This window comes from Lasioglossum baleicum, chromosome 4 (assembly GCF_051020765.1).
Source record: "Lasioglossum baleicum chromosome 4, iyLasBale1, whole genome shotgun sequence".
NCBI lineage: Eukaryota > Metazoa > Arthropoda > Insecta > Hymenoptera > Halictidae > Lasioglossum > Lasioglossum baleicum.
This window is the reverse complement of record NC_134932.1, coordinates 10,863,481-10,880,529: the sequence shown is the minus strand read 5'-3', so window position 1 is coordinate 10,880,529 and position 17,049 is coordinate 10,863,481. Positions and strand designations below refer to the sequence as shown.

General features: G+C 43.7%; 1 protein-coding gene and 1 long non-coding RNA gene across 6 annotated transcripts in view; one reads left to right on the top strand and one right to left on the bottom strand.

The window, feature by feature from the left end:
* Nucleotides 1-17,049, bottom strand: part of LOC143208196 (uncharacterized) — a 377,481-nt gene that overhangs the window by 272,855 nt on the left and 87,577 nt on the right. For all 5 annotated transcript variants that reach the window (XM_076422373.1, XM_076422370.1, XM_076422371.1 and 2 more), the window contains exon 2: nucleotides 11,625-11,681. In XM_076422373.1, the coding sequence (XP_076278488.1) occupies nucleotides 11,625-11,681 (57 nt within the window). The remainder of the gene's footprint in view (nucleotides 1-11,624; nucleotides 11,682-17,049) is intronic.
* Nucleotides 1-17,049, top strand: part of LOC143208200 (uncharacterized) — a 42,069-nt gene that overhangs the window by 11,951 nt on the left and 13,069 nt on the right. Inside the window, exon 2 of the long non-coding RNA XR_013008869.1 lies at nucleotides 13,005-13,162. This is a non-coding gene — a long non-coding RNA (uncharacterized LOC143208200). The remainder of the gene's footprint in view (nucleotides 1-13,004; nucleotides 13,163-17,049) is intronic.

Below are 17,049 nucleotides of genomic sequence, written 5' to 3'. Positions count from 1 at the left end.
AGAAATTGTCGGACTTCAGTTTTAGTGGATTTTAAACTCGGCAATGTGTTGCACGATTTTACGCTTCGAGCGCAAAGTTACGTTGAAATTCGTCGATTCTAACGAGCTCGAATGTATCGTTGTTGCTCTTCCCGTCTGTTGTAAAATGCCTAATAGAGGATAATTTATGCAATGGCCGACAATGCGATAGTAGGTTCAATGAATATTTCAATACGCAATGTCTCCGGTTCGTATAAACTGCGTCGTCCCTCGGGAAGACATTGCGCGGAATTGCATAAACGTGACTCGGGCCAAGTACTTCATATTGTACGAACTATATTTCCCTGAAATTTCCAGACCTGGCAGCTGGTCAAGAGAACAGGAGACGCGGCAAACTCCAAAAATCTTACTGCGGATTTCCGACGTTACGAAAATATTCACCTTAAAATTCTGTCGAACTTCCGAAGTATACAAATTCGGACGGAGACGTTCGTCCTGCATCGAAAATCTTCTGCAAGCTTGGACTACAAATTCTGTTTCAACTTTTCCATTTCATTAACAATTAAACTTTACATTAAATTATTAAATTAATTAAACTTTACATTAAACTCACATTAAATTACAGTACAATTAATATGCTACAGTATTTAGAAATCAAAATTGGGTTGATTTTCAACCAGAGAACTACACACATTGCAATAAGTTTTTACAATGATTCTCAAAATTTCTTGCGCTTCTGATGCCCTTGTTGATGAGAATTTTGCAATGAAAAGAGAGTGAGGGCTGTTTTCTATTTTTCTAGTTGCTTCCACAGGGCGACGCCAAGAATCACATACATGTGCTAGGGGTAAATTTCTACAGTGACCCAAATTGAATTATTTTTCCATTGGCTAAAAAAATATCTATTATGCTTACAAGCTAGAAGCTGATTGCCTACCGCGCTCCTAGCTCATTAAACTATCGATTTCCACCTTAACTAAATTTTTCATTGAAAAATTGTGCGAGGGGCAGATGGAGAAGAGGAAAAGGAGATTTTGGCCGGTCGAGTTACGCGGGTACGAGCGTCTGGGATCAAGTCCCTGGAGGCCGGTTCCGCGGCGGGTAACATGGGCTTAGGGGATCGATACTGGCTGCCTCCCCGACACCTCCAACCCCGTACCCGGGGCCATCCTAGGGGTCGGGCAGGGGTTGTCGGGGCGCGACCGACCGGTCTCGACTGGTTGACCCGTCTGGCTACGTCTCGGCCCACTTCACCCCCTTATCGTCATCCCCTCTGCCGAAACTACATCCCCGCCATCCCCTCGGTTTGGTCGCTGTCACCCCGGCGAGCTTCCCTGAAAACTAACTAGAGCTTCCGTCCAAAGATGGCGCCACGTGCACCGACCGACCGAAACTTTTCGCCTAATCAATAAACAGCCCTTTAGGAGTAGGGTCGCGGGACACCTAGGTTTTTAACGGGTCGAGAGAATTTCCTTTTCTAATTCTTTCTTGTCTTCTCGGTGGATTCAATGTTTTGGAAACGAGGTTCCTCAAATTTTGACCTTGTCCTCTCTTGACAGTTTGCTCTAAGCTAGACAATTTAATCAAGCTTCTTGTCTTCGCTCTCTCTCTTCGTTCTTCGAGTTTCGTGGCAGGGATTAGACCGCAGGTTTAGGGGAATATTCGCTTCAGTTGACGCCGGGACGATCTGTGATTACATCGGGACCGTTTGCTGAGATTGTGGACAACGGGGACAGCGAAGTTCTTCGGAGAACTTCGCGGAGATAGAAATTGTTTGCCGTACTTCACTCGGGGCTTTGATGGCGGAGCGAAAAATTGGATGGAAATGGAATTGGTCGGAGAGTGTCGCGTACGAGACTGTCGCGTTGTGATTTGATTAGCCAGTGGCGCTGCTATTTATTCACAGGCGATATTATCAGCGCGTGTATTCCAGTTTTGCATAGCTAGCGAGAACAGTTGCCGAGTTAAAAATTTCTTTGTCAAACATTTCGTTCCTCGATGATTCCTCGAAGATCATCGTTCCATGTGCATACAAGCTCACGATGAGCTTCACTCGTCATTCGAGTAAGATCCTTTCACAAGGATCTTTCTGTAAATCTTGCGTCAATATTTTGTAAGAACCAAGCGAGAACAGTTTAGTTCTCTTCATTTGGAAAATTCCTTCCAATACAAAAAGATGACATGATTACTTTCTGTGTCTAAAAAAATTCATTTTGTTTTAACTTTTCCTCGATCAGAGTTGGGCATTAATCGATTAAAATTTTAATCATGATTAATTGATTAATGTATACGATTGATAAAAGAAATCGTCGAAAAATCGGCGATTGATTCAATCGTTGATTAAAAAAAAGGAATCATTGAAAAAAACATAAAAGCACGTAAACAGAATTTGTATTATCGACCAAATGACAATACACCTAAACTCAGTTTACATTTTTTTCAGTATTCATACAGTTCTGATTACGTGTTTCATTTCGAAATTTCAGCAGTTAATCATTAATCAATTATCCGATTGACGATTAATAATCGTTAATCGCAATTAACGATTAATAAGTATTTAATCGTTAACCACAATTTTAACGACTAAACGAGGAGATTAATTGTTAACTGCGATTAACGCTTGAAGTAGAAATTTAGTCGTCAATCGTTGATTAAATTTTTGCCCAACTCTGTCCTCGATTAAAATTCCCTACCTCGAAGTAATAAAAACTATCGACGCATAAGTGGCTCGATGGTATCTGCGCAAAATCGAGCCAAATCAAGGCAGCGTGGAACAAACGAAAAAAGGACAACAGGTTCTGCACTTCTCGATACCATATATTCCTGTTCGATGGCCGAAAGGGATCGTAATTGAACCGGATTCACCTCTGTGTGCTATCGTGGCGACTGGTTCGAATGGATTAACCGGTTAACCGTCGCTCGGGGGCCGGACAAGCCCTTCTTCAGCCCCCGTTTATCCGCCATCTTTGAAACCCGTCCCCCTTATTCTTTTTCTTCCGTTTCAGCTGGTAGATACCTGTGCCGTGGACGGTTTCGCAGACACTGGATCCCAAGCGTATACATATTATGTCTCCCCGTGTCCCACCCCGCTAATCGCGAGCCTTTATCGAAACGCTCGCCGGAGCGGGTAGTTCATAAAAAGCTTGTTCATAACGCAGTTCCGAACCTAACAAACCCTTTCGCTGCCGGCCCCCGTCTCGACAGAAGCACGGCGACTCATAAGTATTTATGCGAGCCGCGCGATTAAGATTTTTCGATCAGCGGCGATTTTATTAGAGCGATCTGTCTATCGGAATAGCCGCGGCAATCGCGATCCACTGGAAAGCCATACCCTCGGTACGGAGGGAGAATAAAAAATTCGTACGACTACGGTCGCCGATTCCTTCCGCGAATTTTTGCTCGTTTTGCCGACAGGATCTGGACACGTCCGACAGTGGAAATTGAAAGTGGATCTTAAAAGTTGAGTATTTTGTATTCCATTCTTTTTTTCTCTCCCTCATTTAGTTACCTGGCAGATTATCTCGATGTAGTTGTTATAATTAGCTCGGAATCATCGCTCGACTATAACCTTTATTTTCTGAATATTGATACGTGTGGAAATTCATTGTTTTATGAAAATCTATACTTCAAGTTTCATACAAATATTTATCGAGATAAATGTCCAATTTATCGAGAAATTTTCGATTTTGAAACTGTGATAATTTCTCTACGTTCGTCACTCATTGCAATAACACTTGCTCAATAAAAAATGTAGCGTTCGCCGTTGACGTGTGTTAAAAACTGAAAAAAACCGACGAAGCCCGCCGTAACAGCGTGATCAAGAAATTAATCCGTAGATTGGGCCGAGCTATAATTTATCGCATTACGGCTGTAAGATGAGGATTCTGGGAACGGAGTAAGTGGACTTTGCTTATCCGCGATTCAAGGGAACATCGTCGGTCCGATTGATGATCGGCATTTCTCGCAAGACGCGAGGCAACGCAAGCATAATTCCGATAATAGGCGTAATAAGAGAAGAATGTAAGCTACTCGTGGTATAAAGAAGAGGGAGAGAAAGAGAAGGCTGGGGATGTATTGACGGGGCGTGTAGCTGAAAAGAGAGACACAGAGAAAGAGAAAGAGAGGGTAGAATGGTTGGGAAGCTGGGAACCAGGCTGAGGGTAGGGGCTGAGTTCTGCTGTTGCGAGAGTTTCATTGGTCGGAGATAGCAGAAGGTTGCCGGAGTCAACTGAAATGCTGATTTTCTCCATCTTTTCCGCGCAGTTCCCTCGGCGATACTATAAAATGCTCCGACAGGATGAACTCGATGGGAAATTTGGATTAACCTGCATCGCGGAGGTTGCAGCTACGAATCATTCTCATTCGACATAGATCGCTGACTTGCCTGTCATCCTATTTCTATTTCCAACCCGGGCCAACCAAACCCCTTCGTGTGGATCTCATTTCCTTCGATAGCTGCGTGGTCCAGATGATATTCTCCTTTTCTAGATTCTCTAATCTAGATTATTCTGATTACAACGGAGTGATTCGCATTTTCTGACTACCGTATTTGGAACAATTTGGTGCAATTACAAATTAGATTGTGGATGTTGATGCATTTCTGGGATTCATTAATTTTACAAAAGCGAGAGAACGAAAATTAATGATATTTCTACTTCACGGTGACTATAAGCAATTTTATAAAGCATCAAATGAATTTTATGCGAATCTTTGCACGTTTATGCGTTAAACATGAAGCTGAAGGACGCAAATCAATGAAATTAACGCAAATTAACACGTCGAATGCAATGTAGTCCATATCTGGGCGACGGAATTATTTGTCCAGAATTGAAAATTAATTTTTGCCTTACTGGAGTGAGATAAATTAGCTTACTAAATTAGCTTAGGTTAGGAGGTAATTAATAAATTGCGGATCTTCACATGCAGAATAAAAGTTTTCTAGGCCTGTCGTGATAAATGGGAGCTACTTTGGAATTTCTGTTATTCTTCAATCATTTAATTTAATAGATCGAAAGCAATATGTGGAAGCTCTCCGATTCTTTCAATATTTCTGTTTCAAATTGGAGCTACTCATTTTTATTATGAATGTTTGTTTCATTCTTTCCTTCGTAAAATGATCGATCCACAGATCGATAACTCTTGATGTTATCAATTCCTTTGCTCGGAGATTTTTGAAAGGGCTTTCTGGTTCCCGAACGGACCCCATAAATTCCGGAGTCCCGTTAAGGATGTTCTGGAGGTATACATATAAAAACGCAACAAAATTTTTAAAAATATCACAAGATATAATTCTTACTAAATTAATGCAATTACCAAAGTTTGGGTTCGACTCACTGCATCGTTTAAGAATTGTAGCAACTTGAAGTTTGCACATTTTAACACGTCTTCTTATGGAGAATTCATAAAATTCCACTTCAAACCCTATTTAAACCTTGAAAAAACGCAACTAGAAACTCCAGTTTTTTTATATACATATAGTAAAAATTATGTAATTAATTATGTTCAAAATTTATTAGGATTCACTAAACAGTTACAGAGCAAAAATTATAAACTGTTACAAAACTTCAAATTTATCGTGTTGTCATCTCATTAGCATGGAAACGCGACAACAGTGTAAAAAAAAGTATACAAAAGTATGCAAAATATACTCAGGAATGGCTTTCATTGCTATATATTGATGGATTTCGAATTTCTTGTACTTTTGTCTCCCATTGTACCTCCAGAACATCCTTAATTGCAAACAGCGACCGATCTCGCGGACAAATCGGGCAAGAGAAAGTCGCGGCTATAGGTGTGTGATGATCAAAAAGGCGACGTTGAACGGGATGTCCTTTAAATCGAGGGATTTGTATTCGTGGTAGAATTCGGCGAACGCGTTTCGCCGAGTCTGACGAGCCCTCTGCACATTTCGGGACAGGTCGGTGCGGATTCTGGTCCAGCAAAGCCGAGCTGGTAATTGCGTGGATACTGCACGGGCGTTCTCCTAATGAGGGAAAAAGAAACCCGGAGGAGCAGCTCGAAAATAAATTCCTGAGAAGCGACTGCCCGGAGAAAGCTGTCCGCGTGAAATCCAGCTTGAACGAAGATAAAGAAACAGAGAACAAACAAGATAAGAGAGAAAGAGAGAGAGAGACTGAGAACGAGGAGCAGAAAAGTTCTCGAGGAATGCTCTCTCGGCGAGATAACAAACAATTTCCCGCTTTCGCCGATATATGCGACGTCGGACTTGAGACATCCCCGAACAAAATACCATTTTGTTTTCCCCTGCGCCCACATCTTCGGCCCATAACCCCGACGGAACGAGCTCGACCGCCATCGAGACTCTCGCGAACGACTACTCTTCATCCCCTAATATTCACGGCTGCAGACGGTGACTCCGTTGACCCAGTTCGCCGTAGAGCACGCCTCCGATTCCGATAGAGGACGCAATGATGGAAAGAATGAACACGAAAACTGCGGGGAACGTGCCGCGGGAGATGGAGCACCGGGTGCAGCCAATTGGGCGGCGACAAGGGGTGGCATCCAGGGGCGAATCTTGGCTCCTCGGGCACCCAGGTGTTCTTTTCTGTACCTGGTGGAACTGTTTCAGATGCTCTCTTTCAAGTTGTATCCTAGTTGGGAACAATTTCTTCTAACATCATATACGTCAGTATAATAAATAACGATCTGCCCAAACTTAATTTTATATTCTGTTTCAAAATCGTGATCGTCACGCGCTGATCAGAACACGTTAAAAAGTATTTACACAAGTTTGCTGCATCCAAAGGGCTCGTGAATTTCGTGCCAGCACCCACACAACTATGTTCCCTAACAGACAGTCCTTGCAGTAGGGTCGTTCCATCCCTCGGCAGAGGTGAATCCATTTCTGACCCGTGTCGGTGCGCGGCGACCTATACGCCAGCCAGGTCCACCGATTTTCCATTTTGTTTACCGTGTGTCCCCCACCTGGGCGTCGATCGAATCCTCCGTCCTGCTTCATCCGGAGGAGCCTGAGAGAGAGAGAGGGGGGATTCGGTGCTCTCCACCAGCTTTCTCCGTCGTTCTCCCAGCTAGCTGAAAGGAGAGTGTCTCTCTCTCCATCCTCGTCGATTGTATCGTTGGCCGGGGCTCGTGGTTGCTCTTCAACCAGCAGCGGAAGCCAGGCTAGACCGCTTCTCGGCGCTCCTTTTCTCTCTTTTCGCGAGGAAGAGGGCCAACGTGCCGAGGGTAGCCAATCAGAGCGACGCTGTTCTCCTGGCCGCCGATCAATGCGAAACTCCTCTGTACCGACGTGCACAGGGTGTATCCCGCGGCTTTGTCGGCTCGCTGCGGAACCCAGCCCAACCTACGGATCCTGGGCTGCGGAACAGGCCAGCCGGTCGTGTAATTTTCAATGCGTTTCTACCATGCTTCGTCTTCCAGTTGACGCTGGTCCCCTCGTCACGCGATTGTACGGTTCGTGGATTTTGAAAGGGTCTTCTTTATTTTTTTAAATTTTTCTTTTGAGTCTGTCGTAGCTACTTTTTGGCATCTTGTCTCGGAAGCTTAGTATCGTCAGCTGCAAGTGTCGCACTATCGGCACAGCACTCCGATAACGCAAGAGTCGATTCAGGATCGGCGGCGTTGAGAACGAATGAGGTTCAGGGTGGCAACCATTACGGTTATGAGTAGACTGCGCATCTTTATGCATTTATAGCAAAATTGAGTAGATGAAATCCAAAATTGTTGGACAATTTAAAAAAATGAAGATGTCAATATATGATTTCTCCTCTATTAAATTCATTAAGGGAAGAAATAACGTTCAATTTGGTTTCTACTTCTTGCAATTGATGCAGACAATTTTTATTTTGCATAAAGACCGCAGTCTAGTTATGAGACTATAGAAAGAAAAAAGAGTTCATTGATAGATTGAATAGCTTCATTGTACAAGGCAGCCATCCTTCTCTATCCACAATACATGAATGTATAAGCTGGTACGACCCTAGATGCAACTTTGCGTTATAAAATTAATAATCTAATTTTTACGGTGTAATTAGGAAATCAACGGCACGAAATATTTTATTCAAGCGGGGATAACTAATTCCCTCTTTCCTGGATAATTACTAGAACTAATTAACTTTTTCAGAAAACCGCTCACGAGACAACGATCTCGGGCTGTGAGAAGTAGAAGTACACTCTTCCGGAGAAGTGTAGTCAGCGAAGTCACTGGAAACGTTCCTCCATTTTACATGAAGGAAAATCCAAAGTTTCAATAGTAATTACTAGACTGCATACATGTACAGTATGCAGTATGTAAATTTACTGTCACATGAAAAATGTATAAATATGCAGTCCTTTTAAACAGTTTCTTAATCGCGTTATACGGGAGTTTACTATGACATTTCTTACGCCCAGAAAACCACAAGCATCCAAAAAGTCCGCCAGTCGTTCACGAGAAGCCCGCTCCAGAAGAGACCGTCCACCATGAGAAGACATTTGATTATCGAGCCGGTAGCCATCGGCTGCTCATCAAAAGTAACAATCCCAACGACATCGTAACTCCGTGTAACCGTTCCATCCACTAAGGATGTCCAGCCTATAACTCGTTCTCCGTAAAACCGTAGCAGAGCCAAGGAAGAGGAGTAGGAGAAACCAGCCAGGAGGACAATCGCATCAGTCAATTCGTCATATTCGAAAATTCCGCAGTCCTCCGCCGTGCCCCCCATCAAACTTTATTCCCGGTAATACGCAGGACGGGGGGTGGCGTCGTTCAGTATACGTGACCTTTCCCGGCAACTGTGTATCCACCGAAATTGGATATTCGCCGGGGCCGACGCGAGAGAACGAGAGAAAGAGAGACAGAGATGAGCGGAGTGGAGCAGAGTGGAGCGGGGGCGGTTCTCTCGACGCATGCGACGGAATGCATGAGAATCGAGTGGCCCCCGAGGCGAATTCAATTCGCTCCGCCAAAACAAGCGCATCCATAACGCCCGAAGGTTAAAACAGAATAACCGTTTCAGCTTTCAGTTTAATTAAACCGAGCCCCGGAAGCGGACAGAGGCCGCGCCGATCTTGAGACCGGTGCCAAACGCCAAGCGGATACCATAATCTCGCTACGGAACTTTTCCGACCCCGATCGGTTCTGACGATGCGGACCCTTCTATTCTTTCGTCGTTACCATCCCCTCCCGATCATCGCACGAAATAATTCGTGCGGGTTCATCCCTTAAGCGAGAGAAAAATAATCCCCTGGTTTTGACCCATTTAATTTAATAATTTTGCAAAAATCGGAAGCAGGTTTCTTCAAATTAATGGCGAAAGAGTCACGGGAAGTCATTTCTGTGCGTCATTAAATGCACGTACCAAGAACGAAGCCAATGGGAGCGAAGCTGGGTCAGAAAATAATTCTAGTGCTGCTGAGAAATTTTCCGAGGGTGCAATTTCGCAGGGACTATTTTTCAGCGATAGTCCGCCCAGATACGCCATAGCGATCTACATGGAAACCAGCCATTTCCCACCGACTATCCCTCTCCCTTCATCCTCTAGTCTCATCTCTCTCTCTCTCTCTCTCTCTCTCTCTCTCTCTCTCTCTCTCTCGATCTTCTTGACCTATCTGCCAGCAAGAGATAGTCTGCTTCCTTCCTCTCGATTGTTCCCGGATGAGGAGAGTCGGCGCTGAAAGGGAGCCGAACACCGCCGCCCCGTGCCGCCGCCGCTGATAATCAACCCCATTAATTCCCAGGATCAATGGCACCCGTCCTTCTACCACCCCCCGTGGCCGTATTCTTGCGTAACTTTTTCATCCTCCGTGAGAACTCTCCGGGGCTCATTTGCATCCGTAGCTTTCGGAAATTGGACCATCTTGCAGCACCGTCGTCCGAGGGATCCTTGAATCTTGGCTCTCGTTCATGGTGATGGGTCCTCCTATTAACTCCCGGCGCTATGTTACACGATCCCTCCTTCTCTCTCTCTCTCTCTTTTTTTAATAGATCTCTCCAAGATTCTTCTATGTAGGGAGTTTCGTGTCCCTCGAGTGTTTTCGAGAGACTCCTCACTGATTTTCGTTGTTTAAAACCTCGATTTCTCTTTGGGTGGTCTGGGAGAATCGTTGGTCATTCGATCCGAGGTCTAATGTCCTCTATCTTCATCAATTTAGTCTTCATCTTCCCAGAGATTCCCTCTACTTGTTTTTTTTTAACTTTGTTCGGAATTTTTTGTATCGATTGTAGTGAAGATCTTAAGCGAAATATTTTTGCTACCTTTTTCAGTGTTGACGATTGAAAGGATTTCAAAGCTGAGCGAATGATCAACCGCGCGAAAAATACCGCACGAGTCCGACGTTTCGCGTAGCTGCAGAAAATTGAGATCTCCGGCGATGATACATTAGATAAGAATTCAATCTTGCAAAGAAAATTCCGTATCCTCCTCGCCGGTTTTACGGTTTCCATGAATTATTGGCAGGACCTTCCTGCTAGAATGTACACTTCGTCAGACACTTTTTCGCGAAAATGAAAAATCAGCAGAGATCTTCTCTGCTAGACCTTTCGTTCAGTTAAAAATGAAGTGAAGACGCGGCTGCGTTTTAATCCTGTCTTTTTGGAACCAACGTTGGGAATACATAAAAATTAATTCGATCAAACACTTCCCTTCAAACAATTTTCATCACAAATTTGTAAAAGACACTCCAAAAAACGAAGACTCGTAAGGGAAGACAAAGGGCCATGTAACGACAAACGACTCGAAAAAATTACAGAACTTGTCCGGGTGGATGTTCTGCGATATTCGAAAAGTTTGTGCGAATTCCAGGATCGGCGAATGTAATTTTGAAATTGAACGGGTTCTGGAGAAATTCCCGGTATTCGCAAGATGGAACCGGGGATCGTGTCAACAACGGAATTTCTCGATGAAAGTTCCCGACGGTGGCAACGCTCGGCAAAAATTGCCCTCGGCAGAAAGGGGCGGCGATGGAAAGGGAAACAATGGGGTGAAAGGCTTTCGTTAGAATAAACGGGAACCGCTGGTTGGTTGCTTCTTAGTCGCGGCCGAATGTTTCTTTGTTATATGTTCCGGCGTGGTCCACCGTCGCGCTTTATGCTTATCCAGTCAGACAGCAGTTCGGGCACAAGTCGCCGGATTACTTTGGCAATCATATCACAAACTTCGGCGAAAAGTCACGACCGCGGTTCGCCGAAATAGAGGATCGGTACCCTGAGACGTCGGAACTTTTCGTTCGCCGAGGCGATTAACAGAGATCTACCAATTCCCTCGCAAAATTTTGAACGTTTCCACCCTGCGAGCTGATTCTGCCGATTTTATGGATTGAATATTCGTTTCCAGAATGTTCTGCCGGAGCGACGTTTTCAGAAAATGTAGAAATTCGTCGCAAGCTGTATGCAAGATCTTCAAACATTTACTTGGAGATTGTAGTTGGAGAATTTTCGACTTTTGTAAAATGGAGCGAAAGATTTCGACATGCGGTGAATTCTTCAAATATTCCTTTGACAATTTTAGGAATCTTTTACTCGAGAAAATTTCAGCAATTTTCTGTCCGACAGAAATTCTCATAGAATACACCTGAGTGTACGAAATCTTGAAAAGTTTGATCATTTCGAACGATTTTTCAATGTGTTATTTGGAAAATTGTATAGGTAAAATTATTAATGATAATTTCAAAGATCATTAACTCACCCATCGGACGCTGAGCCGCCGACCTTGTTCTCTCCATAGCAGTGGTAGTTTCCACATCTGAAACAATGGAAATTAAAAGAATAATTAATCGATTATTTAAACACTGCTTCGTTTTAACCACATCAAAGATTTTAGTACCGCGAATTTACATTTTGGTAAATATTTAGGAACTGGAAATTCAAATGTCCTCAAATTTCATGGATCCTGGTTTTAATTTACATATGTCTTGCGCGAATGTCAATCAATTCAAATTTGACATTGACGTACCCTAAAAATACATACTTTCTAGGAATATATTAGACAATATTTGAGTATCCATATTTTTGTAGAAAATTAGAAATTCCTCGTGGTGACCTCTACAAGTGATGAAGATGGCTCAGACACTTTCAATTATAAAAATCGTAAAAAAATTCATACGGTGCGATTACAAAATTCTAAATTTCTCTACGTCTTAGGTACTAAATCAGTATCACTAAAATCCTCTACAAAAAATTAAAAAACATACACAGTAAATCCTGAAACACTTTAACCGCGGAATGATCTCATCGACTCTGGGTTTGCAACTTCTGCAAGCAAAATTATTTGAATCAGGTTAGGCAGGTACGAGATAGATTTAAAAACGAACCTGATTCCTCGGACGTCACACGAGAGAGATAGTAGCCATCTTAAAATTCGATCGATTCGTTATCGGAATAGATAATAATGTCTGCCGCGAGCAGATTGCGAAACGAGTTCCCAGCAAAACGTGTCCGGTAGAACAGGGACGCGGAAAGTCGCCGAGAAGAAGAAGGTGCTGGTTTTCTAGAAGATTTGACTGGACACGCGGGCCTTTTCGGACCTTCCCCTTGCTATCAGAAATCCCCACTCGGCAACAAAGTATTTGCAATCGTGATCAAGGATCTCCCGTCGTTCGTGAACCCCGCTTACCGTACCTATTACCTGGAACGAGCGACATTCTTCGGTCACCACTGGGACAAGGTTGTTTTTCGTGAACGCTCCGGCGCACCGCGCGCCAAGTAGCTCCAGCTTTTATACGACATCGGAACGAGACCATCAAAACCGACACGCAAATTACATTGTACCGTGATGTAACCCCCCGCGTGCAGTCGTGCCCACGAATGTTCGAATTCGTTCTGCGATCGGCGAAATTAGGAAACGTGCTTTCGCGAACATTTTATTTCGGACTGCGTCGAATCTCTAAGCTGTTGATTTTTATGCAATTTACGTCTTTTGAAGAGCCTTCTTTATCTTTTATATATGTAGGAATTTTTCAAACTTTTTATATAACATTAAAATGATTTGTGGACGAGTCGAAAAATTTAATTTCGATTTAAGCTAAAAGTTGATATCTGATCTATAATCTATCTTTTCCTCTTACAGAAAATGCTCGGAAAGATTGGTAACCCGATCTTCAGAAAACCTTGAAGAGTTCGAAGAGATTGGAGATCGATGGATCAAATCGCCCAAGCCGCAGAATTTCGTGGAAGACAAAGGATCGATCAATGGATACGAGATCCAGCTTGATACCGGGATGGCAGGTGAGCCGACAACGCGCATGCGTTCATTACCACACTGATTCAGCATGGCGACGTTGAACAGCGTGTTTTTTCTGTCTGTCTTTTCTCTATTGGCGAAGCGTGAACGAAATCGTTCACACCCACCGGTTCAAACCGCGCGCCAAGGAGCACCGTGGCATGAATATTTAGCACGCGTGCAACCGCGGCGACAAGCCCTTTCGTTAACCTTGGAATTCTGATTCGTTCGAGAGCCTTGTTTTTTCGGAAACGGTGCTCTCGGATTGACACCGCGGGACGTTCAATATGCAAAGAATCGACCGGGAGTGGTAAACAGCCGTGCTCGGAAATTATTTGACGTGTCCCCGCGCTTTCCCCTCGATACACGGTGGTTGAAAAGCAGCGAAACGAATTTTTGATACGTTTTAGAATCAAGGAAATTTCTTTAGAGGAGCTACGAGGCTTTGTTACGTTAATTTTTAGATTTTCTGAAGGAGGCTCTTGAAATAATTTGATGGCAATTTTTATACGTAATTGTTGTACGTCTTTATGCGTAAATTCCAGATGAGAAACTGGAAACGTACGAAAAGTTTATCGATCTCCATTAATTTGTGACAAACTGCTTACTCGCCCAATAATTTTGTCTTCCTTATTGCAATCGGTGTCAACCGTGTGACAGTTTAAAGAATTCATATCCATATTATCAGCGCGTACATTATAAAACCGTCCAATAAATAAGGAATAATTGCCAGTTTGATGTTTAACCGGCCCGCGTTCTAGATAACATGGACATTTAGTTCAGCAAATTAATACACTTTTCGCAAAAAGATACACTTTCTAAAGTGGTTCGAAAAACACGAATTACAGCGGCAAAGTTCGAGAGATACATTTCATCAAAGTGCGGAACAAAAATCTTGACCGTGTCGGCTTTTTCACCGCGTCATTACCTTGCATACGAATGGCTACTTGACCCCTCGGTGACGCAAGTCACTTGCGTTCACTTTCGTTTCACAAAAATCTGCCGAAAAAACGCACTACAATCAATAGATGTATCTTACGAGCTCCACCAAATAATAAAAATCTGAAATGCAACATAGTTCCATCGAATTCCGAACACAAAAACTGCTTTAAAAGGATGAAGTCCTGAAAGGAAAATATTGTTTCATTGAATTCTCGACACGGTGTAGGAAGCAAACGAACCGAATTCTAGCGAAGAAGTCGTCATGAACATGGCTCATTTTGTAAAATCCCGGTCCGATAAGCGAAACACGTCGCGCGTATCGCCGTTGGACGTAATTAAATCCGATTAGGGCGGTCGTCGAGCAACAAAGAAGGGCGGAACGCGTTAATAAGTCGGCCCTGGCCAGTCCAGTGCTTTTTAATACGTCTCGCATGGTTTTGTCGAGAAGCGCGGCAGCGTGTGCATTTTAATAAGGCGGCGGTTTTTCGTCTCAAAAGCGAACGAACGAGAATGGACGGCGGGTGATAAGAGGCCTTGCCTCGGCCCGACTCGCGCCATTAATTTTCACACACGGCTAATCGGAACGAGCGATCCGCTCGATTGCCCTCCGATCGCAAGCCCCGCGTTACGATAAAGTCGTTCAACTATACCGTCGACTCTCGAAACAGCTCGACCCGAATCGATTTCGGACGCTAAACCTATTACCTGTCGCGCGGGGACGTAAAATGGTCCTCCGAGCTGCGGCTGCGAATTTCAATTTGTCCGGGATCTGAACCGGACTCGTTTCTACGATAGATCACCGGCTTATTCCGGTGGAAACTGCACCACTTTGTTCCGGAAATTAATTAACGTCACGATAGTTTTTTATTTATTTGTTCCGACTTTGAGGATCACGTAGCGTCCGACAATGAAATTGGTGCTGCACCTGCTGGGAGCTGCTGAGCGATGCATTTCCAAATGCAGTTTTAAATTTTCTGGTCGACGAACAATTATATAAATATTTTATACCGTATTGTGCATCGAACGTTAACGATTAATGTCCAGTAGCCAGAAAAGTTTTTATATAAATCGATTTTAATTGAACGATTACGTCGATTACCCGACGCGCCACGAAACAAAGGGAACGTTTAAAAGCAATCAAGCAATCAACGGGTGCAATCAACTGTTACTGGTTACCAGCTGGTTAATCGGACGACCATGTAATCGGAGGAAATAAAAAAATTGAGCGTAAGCCTTCGATAACGTTGCAATAACGTGCAACTGCTTCCACGAAGCGCAATTATTGGACGATCGACGCGTGGAAAACGACGAACCCCCGCTTTTATTGCTTTCGCGTGAAATAAAATGCGACTTCTGTTCTACGATTTACTGGGAAACCTACTGTCCCCTATTCAGATCCCATCAGTGTCTATTTTTGTCGCTGTCTAAACACGAATCCTCATTATGTAAAATGAAAAAACACTGTTATCTATTTTTCATTTTTGAAAAGGTTGTCCCGATCATTAAATAATTGTAGAAAATTATATTCACAGGGGGGAAAAATTGTCTTATTCATAAGAATTAAAACTAGAAAGAGGAGCAAAAAAATTAAAAATAGTTTAGTTCAATACGGGAACAATTTTCCGAACCACGGGCTAGCATAGTTTATTAAATACTTCCCTCCAGGTCCAGGCAAGATGCTCACCCCGAAACTACCCCCTCTGATAACGAAACAAGTCGAGTGAACGTTCTTCGAGGGAAGCGTTCCGTCGATCTTCGTGCAGCTCCGAATTTATTCCCGTTCCAGGGTTACACCGCCGGCAATAAGAGGTGGAAAGCAACCCCCCTTGAGGTAAGGTAGAGAAGCGCATCAGAGTGCGCTATGCACACATTGCACACACACGGTGGGCTGTATTTAGCTGCGCAGACGTAGGCGAAACATAAACATAGTACAGTAACACATATATCGGCAATTCTTTTACCAACCCGTTTCGCTTTATGCACCCCGAGGAAAGTGCACGGGCCGCTTTACTGCTCGAGAAGTTCGGACGAATGCCAGCCGCGCCAGGAGGGGTGGGTCAGGTGCATAGGGAAAGGTATACTGGGTGCATCCGGTAACTGCAACTCTATTTCTGCTGCTGATAGAAAAAAATAACTGCTGAAAGGAATTCTGCATCGTTCGCCTCTATCTCCGCGGAATTTGATCTTTTGAAAAAGTGCAGAATGCAATTCGAGCTGGTTCATTGTTTAGCAAAACTATACTATCGTGTCTGCTTATACATTTTTAGTAAAATTTTAATATTGTGTCTGTGCTTATTATGCTTTTAGTAAAATTTCAAAATCGCGTACAAAAAGGGAGTGTATCAGCGCATTGCAATTTTCTCAATCTGCACTAGAGCCAGAATTACAAGTTACAACCGTGAGTTACTCGATTCACCCGGTATATCTAAACAGGAAATTTCCGTGCGCGGGGAATCGCGGAACCTTGAATGTAAAACAGGGGATGTAAATGCGCCAGAAGAGATGAACTGCGAGTTGCATATTTAAACGCAGATAAAAAGCTCTCTAATCTGGCCGCGTCTTCGGAGCTGCAACGTCTGCGGTAATCCTTTCTCTGGAATTTGTTTACGATTCTCCAGGCCACGCGTTCTTCTCGAGGGTGGAGAGAAAGAGAGAAAGCAGTGGAAAAGTTGGAGCGCTAAGTTTTTAATATCGCGGACTCGGGTTCCGGGGATTTTAATAAAGTGAGAGAACAGGGTCCTCTCTCCTCTCTCTCTCTCTCTCTCTCTCTCTCTCTCTCTCTCTCTCTCTCTCTCTCTCTCTCTCTCTCTCTCTCCCTTTCTCTCTTTGCTACCGGTACTGCGCCAAGCCGAGTTTTAGTTCATCCGCGGACGTCAACGACGGAACGACCCAAACTTCGACTTATTAAAAATATTTCCTCCTGAAACACGTAATCCCAAACTGCCCCTGG